Consider the following 20,284-nt stretch of genomic DNA (forward strand, 5'->3'; position numbering starts at 1 on the left):
CCTATAGTGCGTGCATTACACACCGTGAATTGGCCAACTAAAATCGTCATCGAAGCAGAGTGGACAACCAGTCAACCACAACCACTACCTGTAAAAGGACATTATAGACATTCCGCTCCACCAAATGGGGGCATTTGTGGAAAAACAGAGGTAACAAAACCTCATATAAGAATCCACAAACCCCTCGCTTCTCTTCATTCTTCACTGATCTTATCGTTCCTTTCTCGCGCGGCTAGGGTTTTAGCTAAAGCCTTCTCTTCAGGTTCGATTTTATTTCAAGTTAGCTCTATCGCTTGAATGTTTATTTAATTCATTTGTAGAATCTGATTAATCGATCGGTTGTATGCGAAGAATGTTTGTATGCTGACAAATCCAACAGTGTTTTAGTTCAGTTGATCTTTGTCCTGATAGCATTTGATAGTTCTGATATAGTTTTACTCTTAACTTATTCCTTGAATTTGATATGTTTTTGCTTTTATTGCATGAATTAAGATATTTTGTTTCTTTTTAGGCGTTTCGAATTATGTGAATTAGCCGATATGATATGCTTTGAGTTTCAGTTTTTTTAAGTAATTTTTTAAATTTGATACGTTTTCCTTTGATTAAGATATTATGTTTCTTTTTAGGGGTTTCGAATTATGTGTATTAGCCGACCTGATATGCTATGAGTTTCGTTTTTTAAAGTAATTTTTTTTGATGCAATGTTTTCGGATCTGATTATTAAGAGTAGTTTTATGGTAATTGGTTTCATAATCTGTGAATCTTTGTTCTGTTGTTGTTGACTCTGCTTTCTGGAAATTAATTTTTCTTTTTTGAATTTCCTTTGTTCGGTTTTGTATATGTATGCACACGTGTACTTGTCCCCTGGACTTGGAATTATGTGGAACTTGTTGTCTAAGATTTATGTCTTTGAAGTTGTGTAATCAATGAAAGAGTATTGTTATTAATTGCATTCTGTTCTTAACATTATCCTAATGTAATATGATGCATTTACAGTAATTAGTATTTTTGTTACGTTATTTAATATTTAAGTTTGTTTGACTGGGTAAGAATTTCATTGCTTTGCATTAGTATAGTTGAGCAAATGAGCTTTAGCATATATGTAGTTTGATTCTAACGTTGTGATGTTATGTTGTATTTTGTTTTCTGGATGCATTTTTTTGTCTCTAGCGTTTCTGCTTTTCGCTACCTCCCAAACTCAAATGTCTCATGGAAATTAGTTTTTTTGCGGTTATGATTGATGTGAATACGGTTCTTTCACTAATTGCAGTTCAAAGCTAAAGACTTGACAATGGGCAAAGAGAAGGTTCACATCAGCATTGTGGTTATTGGCCATGTTGACTCTGGCAAGTCAACTACTACTGGCCACTTGATCTACAAGCTTGGAGGTATTGACAAGCGTGTTATTGAGAGATTTGAGAAAGAAGCTGCTGAGATGAACAAGAGATCATTCAAGTATGCCTGGGTGCTTGACAAGCTTAAAGCTGAGCGTGAGCGTGGTATCACCATTGATATCGCATTGTGGAAGTTTGAGACCACTAGGTACTACTGCACAGTCATTGATGCCCCTGGACACCGTGACTTCATTAAGAACATGATTACTGGTACCTCCCAGGCTGATTGTGCTGTTCTTATTATTGACTCCACCACTGGAGGTTTTGAAGCTGGTATCTCAAAGGATGGGCAGACTCGTGAGCATGCTCTTCTTGCCTTCACCCTTGGTGTCAGACAAATGATTTGCTGCTGTAACAAGGTATTGTTGTTGGCTTGTTGCCTTTCCATTAGTTTGGATTTCTATGCCTTACTATTTTGTTTAGGTTAGTACTGTGAAGTTTTTGGTGTTGCAAGCAGTAGCCCTTAATTTTGTGGATCGTGTTTTTCGTTCTTCAGATGGATGCCACCACCCCAAAGTACTCAAAAGCAAGATATGATGAAATTGTCAAGGAAGTTTCTTCCTACCTCAAGAAAGTTGGATACAACCCGGACAAGATTCCTTTTGTCCCCATATCAGGATTTGAGGGTGATAACATGATTGAGAGATCCACCAACCTTGATTGGTACAAGGGTCCAACCCTTCTTGAGGCCCTTGACCAGGTCAATGAACCCAAGAGACCCTCAGATAAGCCCCTCCGCCTTCCACTACAGGATGTATATAAGATTGGTGGAATTGGAACTGTGCCAGTGGGTCGTGTTGAGACTGGTATCCTCAGGCCCGGTACAGTTGTCACCTTTGGTCCATCTGGGTTGACAACTGAAGTTAAGTCTGTGGAGATGCACCATGAAGCTCTTCAAGAGGCTCTTCCTGGTGACAATGTCGGTTTCAATGTGAAGAATGTTGCTGTCAAGGATCTCAAGCGTGGTTTTGTTGCCTCAAATTCCAAGGATGATCCTGCTAAGGAGGCTGCTAACTTCACTGCCCAAGTCATTATCATGAATCACCCCGGACAAATTGGAGGCGGTTATGCCCCAGTGCTTGATTGCCACACTTCCCACATTGCAGTCAAGTTTGCTGAGTTGCTTACCAAGATTGACAGACGATCAGGCAAGGAGCTTGAGAAGGAGCCCAAATTCTTGAAGAACGGTGATTCTGGGTTCGTGAAGATGATTCCCACCAAGCCCATGGTGGTTGAAACCTTCTCTGAGTACCCTCCACTGGGTCGTTTTGCTGTCAGGGACATGCGTCAGACCGTTGCTGTCGGTGTCATCAAGGCTGTGGAGAAGAAGGATCCTAGTGGAGCTAAGGTGACGAAATCTGCTGCCAAGAAGGGTGGCAAATGAATCATGCTGGCTGGCCTTAGTGGTCGAGAAGTTTATCTTCATAAGTACAATAAAGAATGGGTTATTTTCCAGATTTCATCTGGAAGTTTACTGCTTTGTTTTGATGGTTATAGTTTCAAGTCGTCACCATCATCTCGTTCTAACCATTCACAGAACTGGGTGCTGGACCGACGGTGGCGTAGTTATTTTATTCTTCATGATTTGGGTCGTTTGTTAAATTTGCCATGTTGAATCTTGAGTATGTTGCTACTGTTTCCGTAGTATTTCTAGCTTTGTTCCTGTGTTGGACGAGTGATTTTATGTGCATTTTACAAATTTTATCTAGTATGTGTTAAAACTGTGCATCTGATTCAGCTTATTTGCTTATTTGAATTTGGAAGTGGTTGAGCTGTAGTTTCTGTGCATGGCTTATCTTTTTTCTTAAGGATTTCCGTATTGGATATCCGTATTTGGTCCCAAATATACATGGACAGAGCTATGGTATAACGGCAACCATGTTATTTTATCTATTGCAAACCTTTGTATGCCTAATGAGAGCTGGTTACTTCCATGTTTTGGGATGGGATTTGGAGGAGCAGCACGTTTTGAGAATTTTCCCGATTCTGTTCAGCTTTTACATGCAAAAGAACGCCAGACGATGAGACTAATGGACAAGGTAACCATCGATTTCCAATTTCTCAACTTTTATAGTTTAATCAGCATGAGCATGCCAAACAAGACTGCGATTTCAAGCGATAATTAAAGCAAGAGAACCTGAAGGAAAGATTCCGGGGGAGAATTGCCTTGCTTGGGATCGTGCCAATTGAAGATAGCGGGTCTCGCCATTTCCGTCAGCTCTCTCTTGGATTCTGATTTCACAGCTTCATGGAGAAAGAACCGAAACAAAAATGAGGCTTAGGTGTTCACTCCTTTTTAAATGTTATTATATTTAATTGTATCTTTGTCACGGCATAACCAAAAATGGGCATTTGGTCTAGTGGTATGATTCTCGCTTAGGGTGCGAGAGGTCCCGAGTTCAATTCTCGGAATGCCCCTATAGTTTTTTATTTTTTGTCTTTACTCTTTTCTTGCTAATTTGGCCGTATTCTATTGGCTAGAAAACCTTAACTACAACAAAACATCCTCTCCCTCTGATTGGTTGATTCACTTGTCTCTTTGAGGGTCCCGTCGTTTTTGTCCTATAAAACTCTGTTTTTGCCATTCTTTTCCGCAAACCAAACACTATTCTTCTCATCGCTCTCTGTTCTACTTACCACCTGTACTTGAATTCAGATCTAAATTAAACAACTGGAATGGCTAAATCATTGTTTATGCCCTTGATGTTTCTCAAATTTATTGATTATGTCCTCTAAGTATAAAATTTATTGATTATGTCATTGATGTTTCAAAAATGTTCCAATGCTGTCCAAATTTTGAATTGTCCGACCGTTTCTCAACTGAGATTGCTGACTTGGCTCCGGAGATATAATATACAATTTACATGTCATTTTTTTAAGAAAAGCCACATCATTATTTTAAAAACCCATTCCCTTTTATTCTGAAAAACAATAAAATTTTACCATTGTAAACCATTTTTGTCGAAACCCATTTCGTCGAAGAAAATTTTGTCAGTTTTTGAACACAAATATCACTACAATCTCTACATTTTGAAGAACCGAATGCATTCAATCTCTGCAATTTCACTCAATCCACACTCCTCACAAGACCCAACGTCACCTCCTACACATCATGTCTAAATTCCACATTGTTTAATTTCTTCATAAACAGAGTGCTCAATGATTTTGGATTAATGTTTTGTTCTTCATAGTGGCACCCATCCCGCACCGGTTTCTTCTACTTCAAATTCAACAATGGGTCTCTTAAAACATGCCAAGACTCACAAAAACTTACTGTAAAGGTCTCTCCTTTACCATCTCCAGCCTCTGCTCCGTCTTCGTCAACGAGACATCGATTTCTGGAGGAATGGTATCATCCTCCCCTGCCTATCCAGGCGGCTTCACCTGGTCCTGCACCCACCATGGCAACATCTCCAGTGACAGTCCCAATTCTTTACAACCTGGTTCGCAGATTGATACCCAAAAAATCAAAGGAACTGAAGTAGAAAGATATCCTACAAAGATTGGTACCAGAAAATCAAAGGAATTGACATGGAAAGATTGATACCCATAAAATCAAATCTAGTTCGTGTATCGCCGTCTAGAGAAGAGCCGTAATCATCATCAATCGCGTTGCACAGAAGAGGGAGGAACTCAATCGTTGCCCTAATATGACGATGTTGCTATTATTTTTACGGTGTGAATGGGTTTTCAAAATAATGATGTGGCTTTTTTTTTAAAAAAAAATGACATGTAAATTGTATATTGTATCTCCGGCGCCACATCAGCAATTTCCGTTGAGAAACGACCGAACAATTAAAAATTTGGACAGAATTATAACATTTTTGAAACATCAATGACATAAACAAATTTTATACTTGGAGGACAGAATCGATAAATTTAGGAAACATAAAGGATATAAACAATGATTTAGCCCAACTAGAATGGAAGACCCAACCCGAACCAACCCTCATTGATAATCTTCATGAGCTAGTATTAGAATTCGATGACTATCTTTCCTTACGTGATCTCCAAATTCACGACCTGGAAGAAACAGAGCTCAACAATGGTTATCGCAGCTTTGTATCAGATCAGACCAAGACTTCTCATTTGAGTTCTCTACAATGGTTCATTCAGACCCAGAAGAGAAGAATCACGAAACCCGTCAACTGCTCCTTTAATTTTCCACAAATAAACTATGTTTAAAAAATATTTAATTTATTAAAATTAATTGTAATAATCAAATATATTAATTTAACAAATTTGTATAATAAATAATGAACATATTCAAATTATTAAAATTGATTATAATAAATAAAAAAAATTTAAGACATTTCTTCGACTAATAACAAGAATTGTGTTAGTATATTTGTTCAATTATTCAAATATTATTGTGAGTATTATGAGGCATAAAATTTTTTTATTGAATAACTTATTATATTAAACCGGTTTGAATCTTGATCAAATCTCAGTTGAACTATTAAATTATGAACCAATAAATTTTCGAGTTTGATTAGTGTTTAAGTTTTTACAACTTCCTCTATAAGCCAGTTTTTATGTGTTTCAAGAAATTTTCCTTTATAGACTTTTATAAAACATATAGTAAAAAATTAACTATTTCCTTCAGAAAAAAATTATAATTTTTCTGATGACAAACAAAACATATATGTGCAACAACTACTAAATATTTTATCATTTTGGAGAGGGTTAAAGAATACCATATAAAGTTTTTTAAATTTGGAGAGTGGTTATAATAGATCCCATTTATTGAGAGGATTTGAAGATGGCTAAAATGCATATGTGACAAGTGTGATATCAAGTTTAGAGAGGGAGTTTGGAGAGCACAAGTGTGGATGCTCTTACTTTTTGTACTTGGGGATGAAAATGGGGCAGATCGGGTGTGGATCATGACCGCCCCGCCCCCATGCATCGGGATAATTTTTACACCCCGTCCCCCTTTTAAGGGGCCGTTCTGATCAATCCCGGCATTTATCTGATCCTATATCAATCAACATTAACATTAAATTATAGTTTTCCTATTATCCATAGATTAATTTAAAATGCAGTCCTAAATTATGTACACACTAAAAAAAATATAAATAGAAAAAAAAAAAAAACAAAAGCAAAAATAACAATTACTTATTACTATTATATTCATATAAGAAAGGCTTGGCGGAACCATACAACCCAAGAACCCCCGGCGAAACTCCACTACTCAGAAAGTTTTGAGTGCAGTTGGAATTTGTTATTTGCTCATACAGTCTCGTAAGTGATAATCATCTCCCTCTCTTTCTTCCGAATCTATTCGTATACTGACATACCGTATACGTATTTCTGGTTATTTGGGATTTATATATTTTCCTGTTTGGTTGCTTAGAAAATATCTTGCTGAGGAAATGATGAGACTCAAACAGGTTGAGTGATAATTTTAGAAATTTGTTTGATTTTTCCTTTTTTTGTCATGATTTTTTTAAGCATCAGAAGTTCCATATTCATCGTTATTTTTTCCTCTCATTTTCACCTTATTTTCTCGGCTCCCAAACGTGGGGGCAGTGTACACGTTTCTTGGTGAAGTATTAAGGTTTTAAAATTGAATGTTGCAACTCTAGGTGAATGGAGAATCCGGATGCAAATCAGCTTCCTGAAGTGGATTCATTGCCCGATGGGTTTGTTGACAGTTCCACAGAGCATCTGGCTCCACAAACCCCAACTTTTGAGCAAGAGAAGCCTGTGAACAGTCACAAAGATGATGTTTCAGAGCCTCAGCATTCAAATGAAGCATCCTTGGAAGTAATAGTGGACGAGTCTCAGAAAAGCCATCGTAGGGCGGAGAAAGAAAAGCTGAGAACTTTTCCTGTTCCATTGTCTGACTCAAACAATTTTGAAGCAAATCTGCAATCGGCAGAGGTGACAGATGAAAGCTGTGTGGAGCAGACAGAGGGTACTACGGTCATGCCGAATGCTGCTGTTGTTTCTAAAGCTTCAGTTGGCATATCTGAATGCAGCGAGGTAAAAGAACAAGCTCAAGGGAGTTGTCGGAGTTCGGAGAAATGTAATCATCTCCCCCTGTACTCAAGTTGTGGTTTTTTTATCATCTGAAGTAAATTGGAAAATAGAATATTAGTAGCTCTGTTTTAAAATGAGTACTGCTTGGCTGAATGCTTCAAACATAGCCTAGGTAAGCCTCTTTTGCCCCTTTGCTGCTATACCATTTGTTATGATAGAGCTAATCTACTAGCTGACCTGATTATACAGGCATTCAAGTTCCAATCATTTTCTTGAGTGCTTTCTGACTTTTTTTTGTGGTTGAGGTATTGGAAAATCAGGAATTTATTGCTATGTTTTGGTATCTTTAAAGGAGATGGCGAGCAACATAAGGAGTAATTATGTTGATGCAGTTTTGTACACTAATTTCACAAGCATATATTCTAGACCTGTCATTGCAGTTATTACCTGGCTAGATGGCCCCTCGGCTGATGAATTATTTTTGTTGTTCTCTCTATAAGTGCACAGGAAGAATGAGGGTCTAGTATAGGAAAATTTTCACCCTCCTACTGGAAGGACCGAAGGAGGAAGACATTGTTGTGGGTGAACTGCAAGTTTTAGAGATGATAAAAATGAAGTGAGATATATTTCTTTCAGTCTACTTGACAATCTTAGGGACAGATATTGGGTTTCTTTAACACTAGTATAAGTACCTAGCACATATTAGTTTAGTCTGAATAATTTATAACAACCCCTATGCACAAGACTCCGGCAGTGGGCGGGGTCGGGCAGAATGTAGGCAGTCTGAACAATTGGTGCTGAATTTGTGAAGGTCTAGAAAAACAGGTCAATCATGATATGGTCTCTGGTCATATAAGTTCATTTCCCTCTTGCATCTTGTGTCTTATTTGATGTTGAAACATGCTACTAGTTATTTGCAGATCTTCCCGCGTTTCTGATCTGAATTATCCTTGTTTTTTAATCCCTCATCTACATTTCTTTGCAGCTATTGAAGGAGGGTCAGACGTAAATACAACGCATAGAAAGGAAACATCTTCATCAGAAAGTAGTGACGTACTGAGAAATGGAAAACAAGTTAGCCTCATCGCAAAACTTCCTTTATTGTTTATCCACTTTATATGCAGATAACAGTGAATGTAGTTAATTTTGGAATTCGTAATGTTTTTTTAGCAGAAATTGTTCCCCTTTTTTTTTCCTCTTCAATGTGTGGTGTGTGGATTGGTCACGAGTGAAGTTGTATGCTTTGTTCTTTGTACTGTTGTCCTCACAATATGTATTAATTTGGTCCAACTATAAATTAATAGTTGCTGCGTTGCGTCTCAACTTTGAGATGAACTGGTGGAAACTCATGGTTGAGATGCTAACATCATGGTAGAGTAGAAAGATCTTTTGACCTTTACTAAAACTTATGTCCTTGTACATGTATCAAATGCTTAGCTTCCAAAACAATTGAAGACATTGCCCATTGTATAAATTGCAAATGCGCAATAATTGTTGTGTCCTACTCTCTATGATTTCCTTTTTTTCCAATTTTTACCATGGTGGAAACTCATGGTTGAGATGCTATCTTGTGTTCAAGTTTTATTCGGAGGTCACTCTTCATAATAAGTTGGTTTTTATTAGTCCAACCCAGGAGACACTCTAGTAGGGAAATATATTTTGGTGTTTCTGATTGAGAATCTTGAAAGGAGTATCATTGCGGATAAGTATGAGGCTGGTTATAATGTACGATTTTTTGAGATAGAAGAGAGAAATGCTATGAAACATGTTCAAAACAGATAGACAGCCTAATGAAAGGATTAAGGCTGTGTAGATCTACCCCTTCTGAACCCTGCCTCCACTATGGGAGTCATGTGTTTTGGGCGTTGGAAAGAGAGACTTTCAAAAGACGGGAGTGGCAAAAAAAAAAGAGCAAAATTGAGGGGGCTGATTTTTTTCTTAGCGTCGAAGGTCCTTTGGCATGGGTGGATGGAACATTCAGTTACAAGATGATGAAAGAGGGGAGGATAATTTTCTATGGAATATTGGATGGCATATGTCAACGAAGAACATTACTTTCTTCGCTGTGGAGGCTTCATAGGAAACAATGTTAATGTTTAATAACTTCTAAAGAAAAGGGAATCATAATCGTTGTAAAGAGGAGGAAGAATTGCAATAAACATTACTCTTCATTGCAAATGGGTTGCAAATAATGTGGTTATATTGGGTGGTAGCCAGACTACTCGTGTGTCTCTCAGTGGATATAGGGTCATCTAAAAAAAGAAGTTGATAGTAATCATTGTGATTGATAGACGTTGGTAGTTGGTTTTAATTGTGATTATAGCTTGTGCAAATTTGCGGTTGAGTAGCTTCCTCTTGCTGCTCATTTGGTTTACATGATAATTAAAAATCCAACAAAATGCATGAGGCTTTTGCCATAAATGCAGGGCCTGCTGCAGAGAGGTATATGCAACCTTAAGCTGCATTGCAGGGAGGCTATTAGGCTGTTTGAACTGAGACCGTTAAGTTAATACAAATGGTAATTACAATGTTACTATCTTTTGTTAGCATATAGATTTGAAAATCTGCTTTGTATTCAAGTCTTCTCTTGTGCCATGTACTTGCTAGATACTTGCCTACTTGGTCTTTTTTTCCAGTCAAAAGTAAATATATCGCCAATTCTGTCCAAATGTCAAGATTGTATAATGTTCGTTATGAGCTGGACTGACATATTATCTCCTCAGGAAACCGCTGAAACCAAACGCAAGAATACAAAGCGTTCATTTAAATCGGAAAAAGAGTTTCTGGAGTTTACTTTGAAGTATCAACAAGTTATTGCAGAAAGAGATGCAGGTCTGTTGAGAAATTGCTCTTTCGTGATGTTAATAACAGTATTTGTGAAAGATTTTGAATGTTTGTTGGTTAACTCTATTTGTACTCTGGCTACGACTTGTTGCTCCCTATTCTTAACATGTTATCCAATGGGCCTTGTCCATCATTTTTAGAAATGGTTTATTTGTCAAAGTATCTGATGTGCCCAGAAATTGAGTGATTGCTTGATGTCACTGTTTGTAGTTTTCTTTGTAGAGCATGACCCTTCCCCTAGAAAGAATTTATTATATTCGTGGTTTCTTTGATATTGACATCGTCACATAGCATTCCCCTGATGTTATACAGTGGTTGTGAAATATGACCTTCTTAATTACTGAAGCAACGAAAAACTCCTGTGAAATTTACTATTGTTTTTTGGATGTGAACATTAGATTCTGAAAATGTCAGCAAGTGATAATAGTCTGCAATGATCATGTTACTTATAGTTCAATAATTTTTTTTGTGAAAGGAACAGTTTGCTATGAGGTATTACATGATATGCAGAAATCCATATAGATAATTCAAGAAATATTTCAGCTACTCTTAATTTTACGTTCTTTTTTATTTTCTTTTGTAGCTATTGCTGTTCGTGTTAAGCTTGAGTCTCTGTGTAGGGAGTTGCAACGTCAAAACAAAGTGCTTATGGTATATTTTCTTCACCCACTGCACATGCAACGTTTATGTATGTTGAATCTGGCTGATTTTGCTTATTTTGACTTATTGATAATGTTAACGTGTTGGACCATGCCTGGAAACAATAATCATTCTCATTGAGATTTATTTGTTGTGGCTTCAACTGTCATAGCCAATCCTCAATGACTATTGATGCCAGAAAAAGAGATGCTCATGTCAGTGAAATTGGATTATGCCCTTGGTGTTTTCCCCCTTTCTAAAGGCTATGAACAGAAGCATAAGATGGCTATACACCCTTGACCTTGAGGATGAAAACTTCAACAGACATACATACATACATACATATATATGAGGATTGCAAAAGAATTAGTTGGGAGTGTAGCATTATGTATGATTGAATGGCAAAAGAGCTGTGCTTGGTGGACTTAATGTAGTTTTTGACTAATGATTCATGTAGCTGACAAAAAAATTTGATGTTGAGGCTCTCTTGGATTTTGCTGTTATTGTACAGCTAGAAGTCGTCAAAATTTTCATCAGACTTCGAGTAGTTTTTGACCTAGGATTGATCTAGCTGACTCAAATATCTGAGGTTGAGGCTTATTTGGCTGTTAGTCTGTTAGCATTGTTGTGAAATTTAGAATTCCTCCCATGCAATCTGTGTCTAATATAACTTCATCACAATTCCCAACATGTGTGGCACAGCCGCACTATTTACAGGCGGGATTGGGTTTCGTTCTGAAGCTGAACCATTTTCCCCATTCTTTATGACTTTTGGAAGGCATCTTTTTTTGAAGTTCACCTCCATTGCATAGATGTTGTAGACCATAATTTTATTTATTTGAAAATATGGGTGTTTTTCAATGGATATCAAATTGATGTCATGCACAAGTGCCATATATCAATATATTCAATCACCTATTTTGCACTAAAAACTGAAAATTAACTTATTTGGTTTCTAGGCTTTTGTTAATTTTGTCTTTGAGATAAGATTCATAGTGAAACACGAGAGGGATCGATGGCTGGACGGTCATGCTCGTTTTAGTCACCGAAACATGTGAATTAACTCTTCAATTTGCTTGTATCCGTGTATATTGTTTTTGCACTGTTTCCCAGATATTTGCATATTTCAGTATCTAACAATCTCAAGTTCATCATTTTTGTTACGTATGATAACCAATTCCGCGCAAGTTCTTTTGGAATTGATACATATTTTCTCATAGAAATCTGTATGGGAAGTTGTAATGGCCTCTTATCTACTTTAACCTTGAGATATCAATACTTCTTTATGGGGAAAATGATGTATTGCTTATTCTTCTACAGGATGAATGCAAACGGGTGTCAACAGAGGGGCAAAGCTTGAGATTAGATTTGTCAGCAAAGTTCCAAGATGCAATCAAGGTTTGCTCAATTCTTTCATTGATTTAAATTACATTTGAATCGTGGTAGATGGGCTGCATTTCCACATCTACTAGTTCCTTGGAGTTGGAATTATTTGGATGTGATTAAGGGAATGACGCATGATTATATATTTTCACTGTAAAGCTGGGTGAGTGGTCGTGAATACTGGACGTAAATTTGACTGAGGGCAGTAAATAAAACAATTAGATTGTGGATTGTAGTTGGTTTCCCATGTAAAAGCCTCTAACAATGAGAGAATATCGGAAAGGTCCCTTTTTAATTTGCAACGTAGCTAAAAGAGCCTTAGGCAAGTATTATGTTACAATCCTTGTTCTTTAAAGTGCTCTTAACATGTTATTCCTGCAAATGATGTAGCAAAATTTCTTTAGAACTGAAAGAAAGAACAAATTTATAATTTGCATTTCTTAGTACCTATTATAGCTCGCCCTTATAGCTTATGGGGCACTTCACTCGCTAGAGTAAGAAAAGGGATGGATGACTGAAAATCCCACTTAACAATTTGTTAATTTCGGTTACATTTGCAATTTTTTTTTTACAGAAATCATTCTTCTTATCACAAAAGTCTTTTTTAAATATCTTAAGTAGAAATGCTGTGGCTTGCTGCAGCACATTACTTTTTGGAAAACAAAACTTTTGTGTCATAATGTCAAATTAATCATAACTTCAGACTCGTATTGGGAAATAAACATTCATTTTACTTCTGTTATTTGGTAATAGTGTAAGGAAAGTCTTTTTGTTATAATGATAAACTCCCTGATGACTAGATTTGTTAGTTCATAGCAAGCATGCATGCTTAAATTAAATTTATGTACTTCTAGTGAATGGGGACAAAACTTACAAAAGGAAGATCAATATTTTTAGACCGAAAACTGAAGTAAGAATGGTCCAATTGTTAAGTGTTTTTTGATATCAAAGAAGTGAACTCTCTCTCTAGTACAGGAGTGTCCTTGTTATTTAGGTTGCCATCTTGTACATATTCATATGTTCCCCTGAACTCCTTGCTCACTTTATCAACTGTCAACAAGTTGTGTTATTCTGCTAATTAATTCTAACTTATCTTCATTCATATCCTAATTAAGAGTTTCAATCTTAAAAATTACTGATAGAGGAATCCAACTCTATTAGTTTCAGTCTTAAAGGAGCTATTGTGGCCTAAAGGTGGTCTACTCCTCATCCAATTGACCTCATGCAGGATTTGATTCCTCTCTCCCTCAATAAGTTAATATCATAATCCCATAACTTATCCAAAAAAAACTCTATTAGTTTTACATGATTTATATTGTTTGAGTGGGGGAAGCCTGTTGCGAAGGATTATTTCTTGAATGATGCCAAATGCCGCTTATGTTGTTGTCTCCTATTCTTTTATTCATTTGTTTTACTTTGTGGCAATATGTGATTTTTTTGTTGTTTAACAATTCTGGATATTTTGATAATACACTTTGTCTGATTTAACTTACAGGATGTGAGTAGTAAGCTTGAAGAACAAAAGGATGAATTTCTTTCTAAGCTAAAGGAAAATGAAACGTAAGAACAAGGAAATGTCCTGCAGATCATTGTTTCCGCTCCCTCTTTGTCTTCAACTCTCTCTCTCTCTCTCTCATTTTCTGTAGCACAATTAGGCAGTACATAATAATAATAGATTAGATTACTGATACATAAATGCGAACTGAAACAGATCTTAGAAATATCGACAGTCCTTGAGATTGCGAGGCATTGTGACATCAGACTTTGAATGCATGATTAATTTTTTTTACTGTATTTCTTGGCTTAGGAATTAATTCTCATTTATGCGGCCTGCATTGCACGTATGAGAACCATGTGTTAATGGTAGAGCAATTAATTACTATTGTCAACCATGTTACGGAATTATTTCATGTTTATAAATCATATGAGAAAATTGCACTTATAAACAGCACACATTGTCTGGTTCTGCATTAATGATGAATAAGAATCACTCAGAAAGCCGAATATGTTGCAAAAATGTCTTTTTTAATTTCTCTCACATGCCAAGATATGGGTTTTGTCTTTGTTAATTTTGACACAGGTTTTGCTTCTAGAATTTGTGCAAGTATTCTTGGTTGTGGCCTCATCATGTGGCTACGTCTTATGTAAACCCTGCATAAAGTTATTTTAAGTTTTTGACTTGCCTTAATCTATAAAAAAATCCTCCCCATTAGAACTAATAGGTTTTTTTTTTTGCTGTATTCCTTTCATTAATTTTGTGTTGTCTTACCATTTTTGGTTACCGGCATATTTTCATCGGCCTTGCTTGTGTCGTGCTTCTCCAGCAATGTTATTTTGATAACTGTTGTTTATGTGTTGCTTTTATTTTTGATAAATGTGTTCTTTTTATGATGTTCAGGTTAAGAGTCAAGTTGAAGCAACTTGTTGATCAGTACGCTCTTTCTGAAGAGCAACATGCACAAAGGGTATGGTCGTATGAATCATTTGAGCTCAGGATGCTTAGCAACTTTTTGATTTAAGCTCTGAAGTTGTTGTTTCTTTTTCTTGGAACATCAATTCACAGCTAAAGCAGAAAAACCTGGAACTTCAAATTGCTGATCTCAAAATTAAGCAACACGAAGAGAAATTAGTCCAGGAGCAGTCCCAGATGAACTTCTATGCAGAACAGGCATCACAGTTGCTTGCAACTGAAAAGAATTTGCGGTTGCAGCTGACAGCTGATGGAGAGAAATTCCAACAATTCCATGTGAGCTGGATTTAACTTTTGTAGGAATCATTGCCAATATTTGGTCAGTGGCATAAAAGAAAATTGTAAGTTGCCTGACCTTGGAGAGGTTCCCTTTTTTCTTAACGACTCCCGTGCATAAGGCTCCCAAAGTGTGCGGAGTTGGAGACAGACAAGATATACGCTGACCTTATCTTCATATAATATGTGGAGAGACTGTTCCTAAGAATTGAACTTGTGGCCTCTAGGTTGTACCCCTGCAACTCTATCATTGAGCCATATGTTCGCCTATAGAGGTTCCATGTTTTGAACAAAAAAAATCATGATACGATGTATACATCATATCGTGATATATTTTTCTTTTCTCCACTTCGAGCATAAGTGCCAAATTTACTTTTCAGGATGCATTATTCCAGAGCAATGAGGTTTTTGAAACTTTTAAGCAAGAGATTGAAAAGGTACATTTGCATTTATACTTGAGATTTTTTTTTACATAAGCAGGGATGGGGGTACTCGAACTTGGGTACCACCAAGTCGAGATATGGTGTTATAACCTCCTTGCTTATATATTCGAGATTATGTATATTGCTTCAGTGCCGTTTGTATGACGCGTTCTAGCTAAGTAATCCCATTCTACCCATATGTATGTAAATTCTAGATGTCAACATCTATCGAGGAACTGAAGAAGGAAAATTTATTTTTGAAGAACAAAAGCGAGAAATCAGACGTTATCCTTATAGAACTTGTTGAAGAGGTATAATTTGCTCAAACTTACGATATTTTGTTTTAAATTATTTTCAACCATTTTACACCTTCCAGAGAGTGGCCTTTTTTTCAGACCTCCTTTGCCCATAATTTACATGATGTTAACCAGCTCGTCTCTCTTAATGTCATATAAACTTTTTTCTAATTATGCTTCTTTCTATGCCAACAGCGAGAGAGATCGAAGAAACAATTTGAGAAAATGAAGAAACAGAAAGAAAAGGTTGAATCATTATGCCGAATGCTCCGGGCAGAAAGGAAACAAGCTTCTACTGGGAGCAATAGCTCGGAATCAACTTTATGAAGTTAGTGGCTCATATGACCTTGTATGAAGCTCCAACAGAATTTTTAAACTTTTGCTTGTTAATTTATACCGATTTTCTCAACTTATGACCTAAAGCCTTGATATTTTCAAAGAATCGTATCCGTTTCAATGTAAGTGGGCATATTGGGTCCACAATTATGGCCTGTATTTTTTTTTTGGGGGGGTTTAGTTATGTAGATAACCATGTGTGAGTCTCCATGGACTCTTTTTTGAAAAGAAGAACTTTCATTAAGAAGAAGAAAGATTACGTTCAGCAAGATATGAGTTAAGTAGACTCGCAGGTACATTGTTGAGAATTCTAATCTCGCTAGAGGCTAGGCGACCCAACAGAGCAAGATTATCAGCTCCTGAATTCACGCGGCGATTAACGTGCTGAACTTGACATGAAAGACTTGAAATATAGGCGTAGATAGAGTCTAGGATGATGCCATGGGGGGCAAGTGACATTGAGCGATTCTGAATCGCTTGGATTCTGTTGGAGCATCTCCTTTCAAGACACAGCAATGCAAACCCATAAATTTGGCTAACTGGACTCTGAATAAGAAACCCATGGCTTCCGCTCCTACACAGCCACCGGCTCCTTGAATGGGCTTGTAGGCGAATAGGATGGCAGATGGCTCTCCCCATACTGTTGGAGAAATATGGTAGGATTGGTGGTGATTGCAACAAAACTTGTACAAAACTGGTGCTTCAAGGAGCGTAGTTGCTTTCCTTAAGACAGTATTTGCCCCCACCAAATGGTTGCACTAGGTTACAACAAATCTGCCTCCAGGATACAATGAAGCTTGGTCTATGGACCACCTTCTTCTTGGTGCAATGGCCGTAGAAGGTCAAAGTACTTTGAGAATAATCAAGAGAAGGAAAGATACTTGTCTTTCTATTTCTGCAGCAATAGAAAAACAATAGAAAACTTTATAAAGAGAGAATGAGAGAAAGTTGAACGAAAAATTGGATACTCAAATGGTTGGAGAATAACTCTATTTATAGAGTTTGTGGTAACTCTTCACATAGGACATGCCTTTACAATGAATGATCATGTCCTTACAATGAATGATCATGTCTTTACAATGGTGACTCTTCTTTTAAGACACCATATAATGACATATCTTTACAATATGAAGAGTTGCCTCCAAACCAAATAAAAACATGTCTTTTAAAATGAAAGTGTATGTTAAAAAGTTATGTCTTTTCAAAACAAAAATCAAAATAATTTTGAAAAATCTCTAACAATTCCCCACCATTTTTCAAAATAAGAAATGATAATTCTTTTTCTCTCTTGTCATACTTAGTGCATAAATGAAAGGTGTCTTATGACTTGAACCAATCACTTAGTGACATGTATCAAAGTCAACCAAGATGCCCAGAGGACAATGCCTTGATCTAGTAATCTTATGCGATTGACCGGATACGTTTCACACACTAGTCTTTTCTTACTCGTACTCAAAGAACCGACACGTGGATTGGCCTTGTGTCTATATCCTGGGTTCATGTGCGCTCTAGAGTTAAGCCCTTAACTCATAGAAGGCGGCACCACCTTCTACACTCATATAGGTAAACTTACACGGCAAAGCCAAGAATGCACCTGAAGCTATAGCATTCCAACAACCCTTGTTTGTAAGCTTATTAAGAGTTAATTACTCAGCCTCTTCCTTATTACAGTCAGGTACCAAACACTTCTTCCTTTGGATGGTAATATAAAATATAAGTGTTTGCCAATCACGACATGTGGTGTACTTTGCTCATTGAATTCAAAGACTTGATGTTTCAAGCGTTTGAGTTGAGTTTCGACCAAGAGTGATTGAATTAAATGGGCTTAAGTCCCATCCCTATTGATGTCTTCTTCACCAATTCCCTTGCAAGGCCCTTTGTTAAAGGATCTGCCAAGTTTTCACTTGACTTTACATAATTTACAGTTATTACTCCATCTATTATAAGATGGCGTACATAACTATGTCTAAGACCTATGTGTCTAGACTTACCGTTATACACTTTATTGTATGCCCGTGAAAGTGTAGACTCACTATCACAATTTAAGGATATTGGAGGCATAGGTTTTGGCCATAGAGGAATCTCTATTACTAAATTTCTTAACCATTCTGCCTCTTTTCCATAAGAAGCTAATGCCACAAACTCAGCTGCCATGGTTGAGTCAGAAATGCATGTCTGCTTCTTAGATGCCCCAGATACTGCTCCTCCACCTAGGGTAAAAATCCACCCACTTGTAGAAGAATGATCCTCATGCTCAGTTATCCAACTAGCATCGGTGAATCCTTCTAGAACCGAAGGATATCCACTATAGGTAATCCCATAGTCCATAGTCCCTTTAAGATATTTTAATACCCTATTGACCGCCTGCCAATGCATATGACTTGGTTTACTAGTATATCTACTAAGTTTACCAACAGCATATGCAATGTCTGGCCTAGTACAGGTCATGGCATACATTAAGCTGCCTATAACCCTAGAATATTCTAATTGTGCCACTATTCTCCCTTCATTAGGATATAATTTGACTTGTGAGTCATAAGGTGTAGATACAGGTTTACAATCAAAGTGATTGAATTTCTTGAGAATTTTCTCAATGTAATGTGATTGGGTAAGTATTAGGTTATCATTCAACCTTTTGATCCTTATTCCCAATATCACATCAGCCACATCCATATCCTTCATATTAAAGCATGTACATAAGAACCTTTTGGTGCTTATAATAACTTCATGGTCAGTGCCAAAAATTAACGTGTCATTGACATATAAACATATTATGACACCTCTATTTCCATTAAATTTACTATATACACACTTATCTGACTCATGCACCCTAAATCCATTTGACAATATAATCTTGTCAAATTTTTCATGCCATTGTTTGGGAGCTTGTTTTAGACCATAAAAGGACTTAACAAGTTTGCACACCTTGTGCTCTTGACCAAGCACAACAAACCCTTCAGGTTGCTCCATGTAAATTTCCTCTTCCATATCACCATTCAAGAAAGCTGTCTTGACATCCATTTGATGAATTTCCAGCTTATGAATAGTGGCAAGTGCTATTAGCACTCTAATTGTGGAAATTCTTGCTACAGGAGCATAGGTATCAAAATAATCAATACCTTTCTTTTGTGTGAACCCTTTGGCAACTAACCTTGCCTTGAACTTATCTATAGTCCCATCAACCTTCATTTTCTTCTTGAAATCCATTTACAACCTATTGGTTTGAAACCATGAGGCAAATCCACAAGAGTCCATGTATAGTTACCTATGATAGTCTATCTCATCATTAACTGCTTCTTTCCAAAATGCAGAGTCTTGAGATTTCATTGCTTCCTCAAAGGTTAATGGGTCAGATTCCATGGTTAGTGATATTGCAGTTTGATGTTGAGGAGATTTCCTAGTTCCTTCAACTAAGTAGACTATAAAATCTGGACCAAAAGATTTCTCAATCCTAGCCCTTTTACTCCTCCTATGTTCATTGTTATCACTATGTTCATTTGACTCATCTTGCTTTACAAATTCATTTTCATTAGTTTCTATTGCTAATCTATTGTTGTTATTGGGTTTTGACTCATTTATAGATTTTTTGATCAAAGAAGAGAATATCTTCTCATAGAACACTGCATCTCGTGATTCAATGATGGTATTTATACCAATTGAATCATTTGGTTCTATTACAAGAAACCTATATGCTTTACTATGTAGAGCATACCCAAGGAATATACATTCTATTCCTTTGGTACCCAACTTTTTCCTTTTTGGATCAGGTAACCTCACAATTGCTCTACAACCCCAAGTTCTTAAATAACTTAGGTTAGATTTCTTCTTTTTCCATAATTCATATGGAGTGATATCTTTCTTCTTTAATGGTACTCTATTTAATATATGACAAGCCGTGAGTAATGCCTCACCCCAATAACCATTACTTAAACCAGAGTAACATAACGTAGCATTAATCATTTCATTGAAAGTCCTATTTTTCCTTTCCGCTACTCCATTTTGTTGTGATGTGTAAGGTGCAGTGAATTCATGTATAATACCAACATTTTCACAAAAATCAGAAAATTGATATTCACCTCCTCTATCTGACCTTAACCTTTTTATCTTAGCATTGCATTGATTTTCTACTTCAGTCTTATATATTTTAAACTTGTCTAAGACTTCATCTTTAGAATGCATAAGATAAACATAACAAAATTTTGAGTAGTCTTAAATGAAAGTAACAAAATATTTCTTTCC

General features: G+C 36.6%; 2 protein-coding genes and 1 non-coding gene across 6 annotated transcripts; all 3 read left to right on the forward strand.

The window, feature by feature from the left end:
• Positions 1 to 126: 126 nt before the first annotated feature.
• Positions 127 to 3,171, forward strand: LOC120005736 (elongation factor 1-alpha). Of its 2 annotated transcripts, none has more exons than XM_038855531.1 (3): positions 127 to 262; positions 1,271 to 1,753; positions 1,891 to 3,171. In XM_038855531.1, exons 2-3 carry the CDS (start codon positions 1,292 to 1,294, stop codon positions 2,776 to 2,778), a joined length of 1,350 nt encoding a protein of 449 aa, XP_038711459.1. In that variant the 5' UTR covers positions 127 to 262; positions 1,271 to 1,291; the 3' UTR covers positions 2,779 to 3,171. The 2 variants fall into 2 exon arrangements, with proteins under 2 accessions (XP_038711459.1, XP_038711460.1); XM_038855532.1 differs by having other exon boundaries at positions 167 to 279.
• Positions 3,172 to 3,740: 569 nt separating this feature from the next.
• On the forward strand, positions 3,741 to 3,812 carry TRNAP-AGG. Its single transcript has one exon. It is a non-coding gene; the product is annotated as a tRNA-Pro (tRNA).
• A 2,716-nt stretch (positions 3,813 to 6,528) lies between these two features.
• Positions 6,529 to 16,204, forward strand: LOC120004930 (beta-taxilin-like). 3 transcript variants are annotated; one of them, XM_038854286.1, is made up of 13 exons: positions 6,563 to 6,638; positions 6,751 to 6,787; positions 6,983 to 7,425; positions 8,365 to 8,453; positions 10,103 to 10,211; positions 10,807 to 10,874; positions 12,183 to 12,260; positions 13,741 to 13,805; positions 14,644 to 14,710; positions 14,809 to 14,991; positions 15,372 to 15,428; positions 15,629 to 15,724; positions 15,905 to 16,204. In XM_038854286.1, the coding sequence occupies exons 3-13, from the start codon at positions 6,987 to 6,989 to the stop codon at positions 16,034 to 16,036; spliced, it is 1,383 nt and encodes a 460-aa protein (XP_038710214.1). In that variant the 5' UTR covers positions 6,563 to 6,638; positions 6,751 to 6,787; positions 6,983 to 6,986; the 3' UTR covers positions 16,037 to 16,204. The 3 variants fall into 3 exon arrangements, with proteins under 3 accessions (XP_038710212.1, XP_038710214.1, XP_038710213.1); XM_038854284.1 differs by lacking the exon at positions 6,751 to 6,787 and having other exon boundaries at positions 6,529 to 6,638; XM_038854285.1 differs by lacking the exon at positions 6,563 to 6,638 and having other exon boundaries at positions 6,649 to 6,787.
• Positions 16,205 to 20,284: the final 4,080 nt, after the last annotated feature.

This window comes from Tripterygium wilfordii, chromosome 9 (genome assembly GCF_013401445.1).
Source record: "Tripterygium wilfordii isolate XIE 37 chromosome 9, ASM1340144v1, whole genome shotgun sequence".
In the NCBI taxonomy this organism is placed as follows: Eukaryota; Viridiplantae; Streptophyta; class Magnoliopsida; order Celastrales; family Celastraceae; genus Tripterygium; species Tripterygium wilfordii.

What these genes read in the sequence shown, in the direction of transcription:
- LOC120005736 (XM_038855531.1), top strand. Translation starts at nt 1,292, where the DNA reads ATGGGCAAAGAGAAGGTTCACATCAGCATTGTGGTTATTGGCCATGTT. An exon ending in TGATTTGCTGCTGTAACAAG is followed by an intron (nt 1,754 to 1,890) that starts GTATTGTTGTTG and finishes TTCGTTCTTCAG; the next exon opens with ATGGATGCCACCACCCCAAA.
- LOC120004930 (XM_038854284.1), top strand. Translation starts at nt 6,987, where the DNA reads ATGGAGAATCCGGATGCAAATCAGCTTCCTGAAGTGGATTCATTGCCC. An exon ending in TTGTCGGAGTTCGGAGAAAT is followed by an intron (nt 7,426 to 8,364) that starts GTAATCATCTCC and finishes ATTTCTTTGCAG; the next exon opens with CTATTGAAGGAGGGTCAGAC. An exon ending in AAGAGCAACATGCACAAAGG is followed by an intron (nt 14,711 to 14,808) that starts GTATGGTCGTAT and finishes ATCAATTCACAG; the next exon opens with CTAAAGCAGAAAAACCTGGA.